Source organism: Gadus macrocephalus, chromosome 23 (assembly GCF_031168955.1).
Source record: "Gadus macrocephalus chromosome 23, ASM3116895v1".
In the NCBI taxonomy this organism is placed as follows: domain Eukaryota; kingdom Metazoa; phylum Chordata; class Actinopteri; order Gadiformes; family Gadidae; genus Gadus; species Gadus macrocephalus.
Window position 1 is genome coordinate 11,066,984 of NC_082404.1, and position 12,179 is coordinate 11,079,162.

At 47.7% G+C, this 12,179-nt stretch overlaps 1 protein-coding gene across 1 annotated transcript in view; it reads left to right on the forward strand.

Annotated features, from left to right (window-relative positions):
- Positions 1-12,179, forward strand: part of odad2 (outer dynein arm docking complex subunit 2) — a 48,368-nt gene that overhangs the window by 3,726 nt on the left and 32,463 nt on the right. The window contains exons 6-11 of the mRNA XM_060045032.1: positions 772-908; positions 1,593-1,712; positions 5,602-5,825; positions 6,539-6,664; positions 7,980-8,123; positions 8,216-8,351. Of these exons, the coding sequence (XP_059901015.1) occupies positions 772-908; positions 1,593-1,712; positions 5,602-5,825; positions 6,539-6,664; positions 7,980-8,123; positions 8,216-8,351 (887 nt within the window). The remainder of the gene's footprint in view (positions 1-771; positions 909-1,592; positions 1,713-5,601; positions 5,826-6,538; positions 6,665-7,979; positions 8,124-8,215; positions 8,352-12,179) is intronic.

Sequence of the window (12,179 nt, forward strand, 5' to 3'; positions counted from 1 at the left end):
GTGTGTGTGTGTGTGTCGCACTTGCTCGTGAGAGAAGCAATCACTATTAGGGCTTTTACTCAATATTCCAGAAAAAAGAACTGCCCAGTCGCACTTTTGACAAGAAGGAAAAATAAAGGACCACCAATGTCATTACATTTGTCGGATTGGAGTTTCTCGACCCATGAATCAATTCAATATTAACATCTTAGCTGATTTGCAATAGCAGAATAGTTATTCGCTCAGGGCGTTGGACCACACACACACAGCTCAGGTGATCAGAAGCAAGCCTTTCTATTATTGAGAGAAATCCAAAAAAGCCTTCTATACTCCAAATCTGAAATACCAGGGCAACCGTGAAATATGACTGTGTCGTGATGCGGCCCTGATTTTTCGAAGGTGATTTATGCGGGGAAATGAAATCACGGCAGCTCTAAACTGGACTCTTGTATGTAGGCCCGGGACTGTACAGGAGGGGTGATCTGTCAATTTCCTTGGCAGAACCTGAGTTTTGCCATGACGGCTGCACTTATTGAAACTCATTTGACGTATTATCTATCAACGACAACTAGAAACCCAGGCAATAGTTCCATCCAGTCCCAACACGCATACATTGAACAGACGCGGAGAGACACCCAGACAGAAAACCCAGACACCCAAAACACTATGTGAGGGACAAATCCCTCTTTGACCCGAATTCTAGAAACACAAGATAAACCAACGGAATAGGACTGTGAAGTATCTTTCCGAGAAGCATGACTCCCTTATCGTGATGATTTCTTCTATGCACAGATTATGAATTTTCCAATGGCTGTCGCAGCCCGCCGTGGAGGCAGGTGCACGGGGAGATTTGTTACCTGGTGGTGGAGCCCTGCGATAAGGATCCTCTCCACGTCACCTGCAGCAAGGCCGGAGTCTTCCTCAACCAGGTAGGACAGGAGATTTGGTTTTGATTTAAGATCAAAAAACAAACGTCATCGGGACACTGAATCATTTTAATTGCACATAAATGCTGAACTTGTGTTTGGAATATGCCTTGGATTGGGATAATTTAGTGTCTAAGGGCAGGCTTTTTCACATGCTAGGATGGTATGGTGCTATCGGGCCTGACATTGCCAAATTAAAACCCACCGGGCAATATAGTAACATATTAAGTCATATTTGGTTTGACAAGTACACATTCTCTCTCAATGTGTACCTGATGTGAGAGGCCATGTTGTGAGCTGTGGCAATCTTCCATTCTTCCAAAAGGGATATGTTGGCAAACCGCATAGTTCCACATTGTTACAGTTCTAACAGTTCTTCACCTGTAGTGGTTCAGCCGAGGACACAAAACACTTATTGGTTTCCAAAAGGGTTACATTTTGACACAACACCACCTCAGGCTTCTCCTGAAAATATTGTAGCGGTTTCACCTGTTTGGGTGAACAGACGTTTCTTCTTTCCTAGCTCTTAGTGGTTATTATAGTTCTGTTTTGAGTTCTCTCGCTGAGAATTCTGCGAAGGGACATGTGGGCTACATTTACGGAGGCTTGTTGTGTTGCAGAGATGATTTGAATGGATCTGACCACGTCTCTCCCTCTCTCTCTACCTCTCTCTCCCGTGTTGACCAGGGTTTAAAACAGGCGGCGGAGACGGAGGACATCTACACCAAGACGAGTGACACATACGCAGACCTGTCGATGCTGCTGAAGAGCCGCTCCCCTCACTTTGCCGAGAACTTCAACAGTCGGGTAACGGAGTCTCACGGTAGACAAGGATACAGTTTCTCTCTCCCTCTCCCTCTCTGTCTCTCTATCTATCTATCTCTCTGTCTCTCTGTCTTTCTGTCTCTCTCTCTCTGTCTCTCTCTCTCTCACTCTCTCACTCGCTCACTCTCTCTCTCGCTGTCTCTCACTGTCATGTATTTTTCTAAGCGGTTGACGTTTGGCTCCACCGAGCATGGAAGATGGCTCTGTTGAATAACCTCTTTGTTCCATACATAAGCGAGACTTCCAAACTCTCTAGACCTCTGATATACATTGATTCCATGAGTCATGCGAATATGTACGTGTGTGTGTGTGTGTGTGTGTGTGTGTGTGTGTGTGTGTGTGTGTGTATGTGTGCATGTGTGGGTGGGCGGGTGAAATCAGTGTTTGCACGTTGTTTCTCACCAGTGAGCTAGTGTCTGGATGTGTGCTGAAGAAAAAAAAAAAGCTTTCAGACGATTCCTCCTCAAGTCACATTTCCCCCTCCCCATCTCCACCACTACTTTGTTCAACGCAAAAAATACACAGAGAAACATACATTCACACACACACACACACACACACACACACACACACACACACACACACACACACACACACACACACACATAAACAGACATGCTGCCATGTGCAAAGACACTGAAATGCGGTTGATTCATTCAGTGGTGCTATTTCCTGCCCGAGCGATTCAATGACATAACAAATCAGCTGCCTAATTTCTGCCAGCTGCACTTGAAACCAAAACATAAATAAAGTATCTGTTAATCATTTGAAAATATGAACATGTTATTTCTCTTGCGTGCCGCAGTGTTTGTTCGAAGGCCGAGGCTCGACCCGAGCTCATCAACTGAGAGCGGGAAGCGGTGGCTTTTCAGCTGCCTTTCACAACAAGAACAGAAGCTTCTTCTATTTCTTGGCTTTTGGATGTCTCTGTGTCTACATATCATTTTCATCACATCATCCTTTCAACCAAATCGTCTGTGGGGTGATGTCATACTACCAATATTTTGCTGTTTGCAGCATTATAGATACTGAAGGTACGATTTAAGAATCGTATAGAGAGAGCTAGAGCAGAAAAGATCCCTTGCTCCCTACATTTCTCTGCCATTGAGAAAGGTTGCAATTCGCCCACCTGTGATTGACGGGAAAGATTGATTCCCCTAACCAATCACAGATGAGATGACCTGATTGGTCAGAAATGGGCCAGGAGCCGTCTTCAAGCTATAGGCTCTTACAAAGGGCACATTAAAAAAAAAAAAAGAGATATTCTCACAGCGCATTTCACTCACTAATGGCTGACGGATGGCTGTGCCATTTCTAACAAATTTCACTCAAGTAATAGCTCCTAAATCTTACCTACAGCACCTTTAAACGGCCATTACTTTCTAACCATTTAAAATAATAACATCATACTGGTCCCCATATGCTCTACTCAATGGGAAATGGGTTTCTATGATATGTGTCAAATTGTGGTCAGCCTGTGTGATTTCTTTACAGTAGGTGATAGAACACAGTGTGCCAGAGAGTGCCAGGGGCGGGTTTTGAGTGGCGGGCGGGCTGAGTGAAGGATTTTTACTAAGCCAGCGATTGGTGCCAAGCTTGAGAGAGAGTGAGAGAGAGCGAGAGGGAGCGAAAGAGAGAGAGAGAGACGTCCAGGCTTTTATGTTTTACGAGTCCGGTGTGAAGAGTGATGCCATGAAGCCCAGTCCTTTAAAGATGATGGACAGAGGCAGTAAAATAAACACTGTGGAGGAGTTTGCTCAAGGATAAATCATGGAAAGTGCCCATCTCCTCCGCTCCTTTGATGTGTCCATGGCTACACACCGGAGTGGGCGTGCCCCAAAACACGCTCCTAACACTGCGCTTCATGCTTATTACAGGTTTAATCATTTATTTCTTAGCTCAAACATGACACATTTCCATGACGGGACAATCTTTTTAAAATTATTTGATCACTTTTGTAGTTCAGAATGGCCGAGACGTAAATAGCACCGAAAGAAAGGCGAACATTATTGCCTAGATCGTGCATCGCTGAGGCGTGAAATCGTTGCAGGTGCTACTTGATGGAGTAGAAGCTGCTTTGTGTTTTGAGTTATTATTCAAGACGGTTTGGTTAGCAGGACCTGTCTGTCAGAAATGCAATCCTGCGAGGATCGGTTTGCGGTTCTCTGATTGCAAAGCAGCAGGTCCCCCCCCCCCCGGTGCTCAGCCAAAGAAAACACACCTAATCTCCCAAAGATATCTGTGTTTTCCAATGCGAGGAAGCACTTTTAAAAACGTTATTAGGACAGACAGGCTCAATCAAGCGACGTTCGGGCAGAAAGTTAAATGAATATGGTCTGCCTTTCTTATTCCCGTCATCGCCGCTCAGCCGAGATTGTTTGCGCCTTGCCACAGACAGCCACTTTATGGCGGGATGGCTGCAGATTTGCCGTGCAGTTCTTTCCGACCCACAGCTGTGGATCAGGTCATTAGATATAAGGCTGCCCAGGACACATGTAAATATTTAGACGCTGCTTTTTTTTTTTTTTCTCCCTTTTTGGTTCAGTAGCGGATGGAAAAATAAATTTAAACAAATGAGAAAAATGAATAAAGTGATGGATGATTGAATGTGGCCTGTGATGAAAATACTTGTTACTGAGAACCATGTGCGGAGCTGTGGGCGTGCCTCGCTGCGCCGCCCCTCTGCGCGCACACACCAGTGCCTGCTGGCTCCATCGGTGTGTTGCCGAAGCTGCGGGAGAGAGGCACCTGTGATGGGGAGCGTTGCTGCGGAGGGCCCGGAGCGCATGGCCGATGTCCATTTATCTATAATGGAGTTAAAGAAGTCTGGATGCTTTAATACGAATCAGAACGTGGTGCTTTTAAGGCGAATGAATTGGCCTGTGTGTTGCCAATAGCGGCACTTTATGTTATATGAAAAACAAGCCTTTTTGGAGAAGTGACGTGGCGTGCCTTGGCTACACCAACACAGAGAACTGAGTCCCGTCCATCAATGACAGTCCGAGCTATTTTGCGCCTAGCAGGTGTCTCTGATTTAAAAACCTCCATGCCTCCAAACCATTGACGTGCCTCTCATTGGCCAACACATGCAGGTTGTAAAGTCAGACAGAGAGACCTTCAAACTACCATTTAGAGCCCCCCCCCCCCCTCTCCTCAAAAAAAACAACCGCGCTGATTAACAATGACACAACCGCTCCACTCCAGCCGTGCCAAGCCGTGAGGTATTCGGGTGGAGGATTGCTAAGGAACAATACCCTTTTCTTGATGGCGTGTGGGCCAATTAACTGAGGGGTACCTCTCCTGTTCAAAAAAACTAAAAACTCTAGGAATATGTTTTTTGTTACAATGGGCTTTTTATTCCCATGGTCTCATATGGGCTGAGTCGTTACACAGGCTCTGGGCCGAGGCGACTGCGCAGAAGAGGGGACTGCTGTTAACGGGATGTCCCTGGTGCTTTTCTTTTTTCCACCAACCCTGATTAGTTCTTATTTGGCTACAAAGGGACCAGCCCTCCTTTTCGTCCATAGCTGTGTTTTATTCATCAGAAAAATTAATAACAGAAAATAAAGAAAAGGGAAAAAAGGGGCAATATGAGAGATGGCGGCTGGAAAGATATTCCCCTGGAACTGTGGAACAAATACTTAGTTTACAGAACAATTATTCAGAGTTAGTTTTGCTTTCAGTCTTCGAAATACACAAGCCCACGTCTATTTAAACTCTATAACAGACTCAATTTATTGTGTGTGTGTCCCACTGCTAGCATTCAGTGCTAATAAGGGGTTCACTACTTCTTCGTCTCTCTCTCTCTCCCTCCCTCCCTCCCTCCCTCCCTCCCTCTCTCTCTTTTCTTTCTTTGCCTGGTTTTCAACAGGATTCTGCAGTTCAAGAAAGGCTTCCATCAACACAAAAGGTCCAACATGTGGAACCGGTTGGTGTGGAGGAACAAGGCCAACCCCAGAGGTCTTGCAAGCATCAGAAGAAGAATGCGCCCAAGATGGCGAGACGGCAAGAGCACGCGGTGAACACGACGAGCAGCAAGAAGAAATTGGAACCATCCCTCAAATGGAAGAATCTCGGCCTCACGGCTCCCTTTGAGTAGGTGATAACCCCCCTCCCCGCTCACAAGATGTTGTACAGGCTGCTATGTGGGGCTTTGTCAACCGGCCCCCCCCTCCCCGCCTTCCTTCCACAGACACACAAACACACAAAGACGCACACTCCAACAGACAGACACACACACACACTGCGGTTGTAGGGCCTGGGCGTAAGGCCGGGGTGATGGCGGAGTCAGCCACGTGCGCTCTGTCGGGTCTGCCCCACGCACGCGCCAACACTCACACATTATACAGAGACGGTTGTACGGATAATGAATTTCGAGGCTAGAGCGCACATATTCCTGATTATACGACGATCTCGGGTAAATGGCCGCGTTTCGCAGCGTGGAAAGCCTCTCTCTGCTCAATTACAGACACACACACACACACACACACACACACACACACACACATATATACACACAAACGCATTTCGGAGAAGTCTATAGGAAAGAAAAAAGGATCCCCAAAATGATCTGTCACATATGTTTTCTGATTGATAAAATAGATTTAACTGGGTCTGAGCTGTTGCAGCTGTACCTTGTGATAACTGTCCTCATTTTGAGAGTGAGAGAGAAACTGGCTCGCGATAAAAGAATCTTGGTTTTGCGAAAGAAAATGCCCGCTGCGAAGCATTAAATAATGAATATGTTAGAAAACGAGGCAATTTTCCAAATACGAGCGGGCATAATGACTCTCATTATGTCTGTACAGCGAAGCGCAGCAGAGGAAACCCAGTAAGGGCACTGGGAGGGAGAGGGCCGGCGAGACGCAGGAGAAGATCCTGAGATCCACCAAGGGCAACTTCTCCGTGGCCTCCCTACCCGGGCACCAGAAAACGTGAGCGTATTCCTCTAAATGTCCCCCACCCCCCCCCACCCCCACGGTTCTTCCTGATTTGGATTGAAGCAGGGTTTGAACTTTGCCCTCTTGCAAATGTAGTCGCTTTCCCATGATAAAATCACCCTAAAGGCCGTGGCTTTTTTCACAAGCTATGGAATGCACGTATCATCTCGGAATAGCGCGGTGCGCATATAGAAAACTTAGGACTGGGCAACCAGCACACTGCTTCCTGCTTCCTGCCCTCTGGCAGCCTAGCCCTGCCAGCTGTCCCCATAACTACCCCTGCCAAGGTGCTTATATACCCGGCCACTTTGCGGCCACAGGTTGACCGGATCGATCGGAGACACCTCCATGCGATAGCGTGCATTTCGCTTGCGCTGCCTTTGAATCTGAAGTGGGGTTCATAGCTGAGCGGGGATGGTCGGAGGGCTGTGTTCTCTGAGGAGGACTCAACCCCTGCGCACGCCACGCAGCAGGCCGGCCTAGGGCCGATTAGAAACCTCTGGCCTTCCCTGACGAGGGACGAACCGGAATAACCTGTGCATGCTATCCGTGCGTTCAGCAGAAAAGCCTTCTTTTTTTTTCCCCCCACGCAACAACGTTTGAACTCATACCAGATTTTATTGCACTGCGGTGCCCCGTTTCGGGGGGGGGGGGGGGGGGTGGGGGGAGGTTCGGTCACCCGAGTGGCCCCGGCGACTTTAAAAGGCCATCTGCGTTTCTGTTTGCATGTACAGCGGTGGTGAACGGAGCCCTTCCCCCCCCCCCCCCCCCCCCCCCCCACCACCACCACCCCCTCATCCATCTCTCTTTGTATCGTAATGATGACTCCAGTCCGCCTGTTGCTTCATTTGAATCCTTATATATCCCTGCTGCATAGGCTCTGGGGGAACTTGACCCTTGAATTTTTGCTAAGAAGCTTTAATGGGGAGGGAGGGGGGGGGGGGGGGGGGGGGGGGGGGGCAGAGGGTTGTCCTTTGTGTAGGTAGACCAAGCTGGTTCTTCCATTAAAACAAAAGAAAAACAGGAAAAGAGATTGGGTGAGTCAGGACGCTGACAAATAGTGTTTTGGTGATCCGTCCAATCATGCATTATTGCTTTCCATATCTATGACTGACTCTGTTCCTTCGGAGCAGCTCCAGTATAGCCTCTGGCTCTGCTCCTATGCTCCTCGGACCTACCGATAACCCTCCCCCTTTCTTTAAGAGGAAGCAAAAAGAAAAGTCTCTTAGGAAACCTACCGCAAATCATTCAATAATGAAAATAGTTCCTAAAATAGGAACCTTTATGACTCATTTCTGCGTCATTACAGTGAAGCAGAGCAGAAGAAACCCAGTAAGGGATCTGGAAAGGGGAGGGCGGGCGAGACGCAGGAGAAGATGCTGAGGTCGGAGAGCAAGAGGAAGGCCAACTTCTCCTTGGCCTCCCTACCGGCGCACCAGTCCTCCCAGAGAAGGTGAGCTCCTTCCTGGTTGCCCTGCTACTCTGGCTTCATTATCCTCCACTATAAAGCTTTGTTATACCCCCCCCCACCCACCCTGTTCACAGTAAGACAGAGGAGCTCTTCAGCGAGAGCTCCTCGGAGAGCGAGGAAGACGAGGAGCAGCCAGACCGCCGGCCCAAGAGCAACATGGACCTTCCCTCCGAATACTGGCAGATCCAGAAACTGGTCAAGTACCTCAAGGTACGAGAGAACGGAGAATTACGAGGAACAACAACAGCGCTTTTGTGTGTAAAGTGTTAGTCGGCTAAATGACAGGAAACAGGCGAACTCTGCTCTTTTTCTCCTGTTTCGTGCAGGAATTTTCTACTGACCCCCGGGTCGAATATTCCGAGGTATTTTCCTTCCAAAGGGCCATTGGCTAAGTCTAATGTCAAGTGAAGCATTCTGGGGCAATCAGTGTAAAACCCAATGAGCTAAATAAAACGGCACCGGTGAACATCACTCCTGAGCGCTCCCTTGCACACAACCGGTTACATACAGCGTCAGTGTACATGGCGCTGGGGTGCGGTGAGCGAGGGGTCAATGGGGACCGTCCACGCCAGAGGGAACACACTGTGAAGCTGGAAAGGGCCATGGTGCTCTGGTGCAGCGCTGCATCGTAGGATGCTTTTATATTTTAAGCGATTGGCTCCGGTTTCTGACACCGGCACAGTTAGGTTTTGTTTTTTAGGGTTTGTGCAAGGGGCGAGGGGCGGGGTGGAGGGTGGGGGGGGGGGGGGAATGGGGATTGCTGTCCGACGATGGCAGCTGTGCAATAGGTTTGCCCCGAGAGCACGGAAGCATAGGAATGAAGCGCGCCTGTGATAGGTCTGACAGGGCATCTGGTGAATATTAATGTGTCAAAACATGGCAGGGGCACGAAACAAAAACAACACACACGCAAAAGACAAAAAGAAGAGAAATGCCAGTGACCCAGACTGATCGGAAATAGCTTGAGGACGCCTGACTTCGGAGAAGGCACCGCCCAATCTGTCGGACCAGACAACACAACTTATGGAGAACATGATGCAACTTCTCACCTCGCTGGGCTTAGTGGCACACTTTAAGCGTTCCCCTCCATGTTCAGTAATGAGCTCAAATGATGCAACGCAAATTCAGCGCTTTTAATTTGAACTAGCCTGCGATAGTTTAGGACTGATTCAGTATTTTCCCCGAAAACTTTTGCATGAAGAAAAGTGTGGTTTTGCAAGGAAAAATATCATTAATGACACTGCCAAGGTACACTTGTAGTTCAACTCTGAAGTAGATTAAGCAATTTAGGCTTAGTAAAAAATGGCAGGAAAATGTGCACTTTAAAAGGCTTTCAGGCTTTCCCCAAAAAGCACAAATGAACATTAACAATAATACAAAAGATAACACTGCTTTCACTTTGCTCTATCTCAGTGGGATTGTTATGCGATACTTCTAGGACTGTGTTTCTATGTATTTTAACATGTGTGTGTGTGTGTGTGTGTGTGTCTATGTGTGTGTCTCTGAATATATATGTGTGTGGGTGTGTCTGTGAATCAATATGTGTTTGTGTGTGCATGAGTCTGTGAATGTCAATGGGTAAGTGTTTGTGTGTGTGTGTGTGTGTGTGTGTGTGTGTGTGTCTGACTGTGTGTGTGTGTGTGTGTGTGTGTGTGTCTGACTGTGTGTGTGTCTCACTGTGTGTGTGTGTGTGTGTGTGTGTCTATGAATGTGGGTATGTGTGTGTGTGTGTGTGTCTGTGCGCGTCTGTGAATGTGTGGCTGTGTGTGTCTGAATCTATGTGTGTGTTTGTGTGTGAGTGGGTGTGTGTCTGTGTGTGTGTGTGTGTGTGTGTGTGTGTGTGTGTGTGTGTGTGTGTGTGTGTGTGTGTGTGTGTGTGTGTGTGTGTGTGTGTGTGTGTCTCCCCAATGAGACGAGTCGCTGTGCAGAAGGAACCAGCACGTGGCACCGTTATTCCCTGGGTTTGTCCAGTAGTCGTTTATATAATATCGCTTCCGTCAGAAACCCAAGCCAGACGAGAGCCAAGACAAATATCTGGTTTATTTTAGGCGCACATCGCAGCCTTTTTTATTGTATTTTTTTTACTGCTTCTTTTTGTCCCACCGCGGTATAAGATGAACCTATTTGCTGCTGAAAGCTGAAGTGACACACTGCTTCTGGTATTTTTTTGTGTTTCAAAAATATTTACAGAAGGATATTTGCACAGGGGTTGGATATCTTAATATAAGGCATTTAGTATTCAAGCAATTTTGGGGTTTTGCCTTTAACATGACTTCATGGCTTTGACATAAGTGTGTGTGTGGTGTGTGTGTGTGTCTGTGGGAGTGTGTGTGTTTGGTTATTTTTCTGTGGGGGGGGGGGGGGGGGGTTGTGTTGTGAGCGTGTGCTTGTGCTTGTGCGTGGTTTGACCAGCCTGAAACAAACAGCTGATTAGGTGAATTAGGTTTACATACCTAGTTATTTTGCAACATTAGCAGTGTGTCATAGAATATAGTGTTTTACCAGCTGGGAACAGTTAGCCTGCTGTGTCCCGTGATATGCTAGGTTTGATCAGAGACAGATGAGTGTACACCTACACACAAGAATTTTTCATATTTAAGTTTATTTTCATTGGATAAATGGGGGAATACTATAAATGCCAATACAAAATGTAGGATTTGTTTCTAAAGTACATTTATTTCCATTAAGTATTTCTAATGTAAGTACTTTCACATTTTCATCCAGCATTTTAAGCAGACAATCACGCATCACAATCATAGAGAACAGGAAATCACAGGCTTTTTCGAATTAAATGGTGTGAACACCATGTTGTTGCCAAAAGCCATCACATGTTGTTTGTTTAACGTTAAGCAAACTTCAGGGGAGAAAGATCCAGAAGTGGATAAGAAGGCCTTGTTTCCTCCTTGCCCCAAATGCATTGGTGTGTGTGTGTGTGTGTGTGTGTGTGTGTGTGTGTGTGTGTGTGTGTGTGTGTGTGTGTGTGTGTGTGTGTGTGTGTGTGTGTGTGTGTGTGTGTGTGCCCACCCAAATTATGTTTCTCTCCCTCTGCTGGCCAGACACAGTACTACCACCACCGGCTCCTTTGGGGAGAGCCTAATTGCTGCTAATTGCTATACTAAACGTAATGCAGCCTCCCTGTGTGAGTGAGCCCGTGTCGGCAGATTTTCTTCCTCCCAGAGGTGAGTCTGTGGCTAATTACTAAACAGTGAACATCCGTGAGACCGTAGTTGTACACGCAGAGCCGCAGTCTAAAGTCTAAAACCCTAGTAATGCTTTTACGAGGTGTTTAACGTGGATACTTCACAGCCGTCCCCCCGTCCTCCCTCCCTCCCCCCTCCGTGCAGTCTCCCCTATAAGCCTCACCGCTTGCTTAGCGCGTATCGCCCAGGATCGTCAGACGGCGGCGGCTTTCTGAAGCATTGGTGTTTTATTTAATAGCGTCTCCTATTTCAAATACCGGATCCAGCAGCGACCGCAAAGCATTTCATCCAACACCTCCCCCCCCCCCCCCACCGGTCTCTCCTATCCAGAGACCATATAGCAGAGCAAGGTAATGTTTGCACTTCTCATTCCCAACCCTCGAGTTCTCTTCACATCTTGCTACCGAGACGGTAGCAAATGACGGCAAAGAACACCCCCCCCCCTCCCAGCCTCTTGCATCCTGCTGCAGTCGACGGCTGTCAACAAAGGGCCCCCCCATCACGTACCGAGGTCCATAAAGCACAGGCCCCTGCACCCCTCCACCTGTCAGGGGGCCCGCCGTGGTGCAGTAACTTGTTCGCTACTCGCACTGCAGCAGACTGGGCACACACACATACACGGCCACGCACATGCTAAAAGACACGTTTACACACACACACACACACATGAACACACACATGCACACACACACACACACACACACACACACACACACACACACACACACACACACACACACACACACACACACACACACGCACACAAATGCACATGCCCTGACAGGTTCACACACACACACACACACACACACACACACACACACACACACACACACAC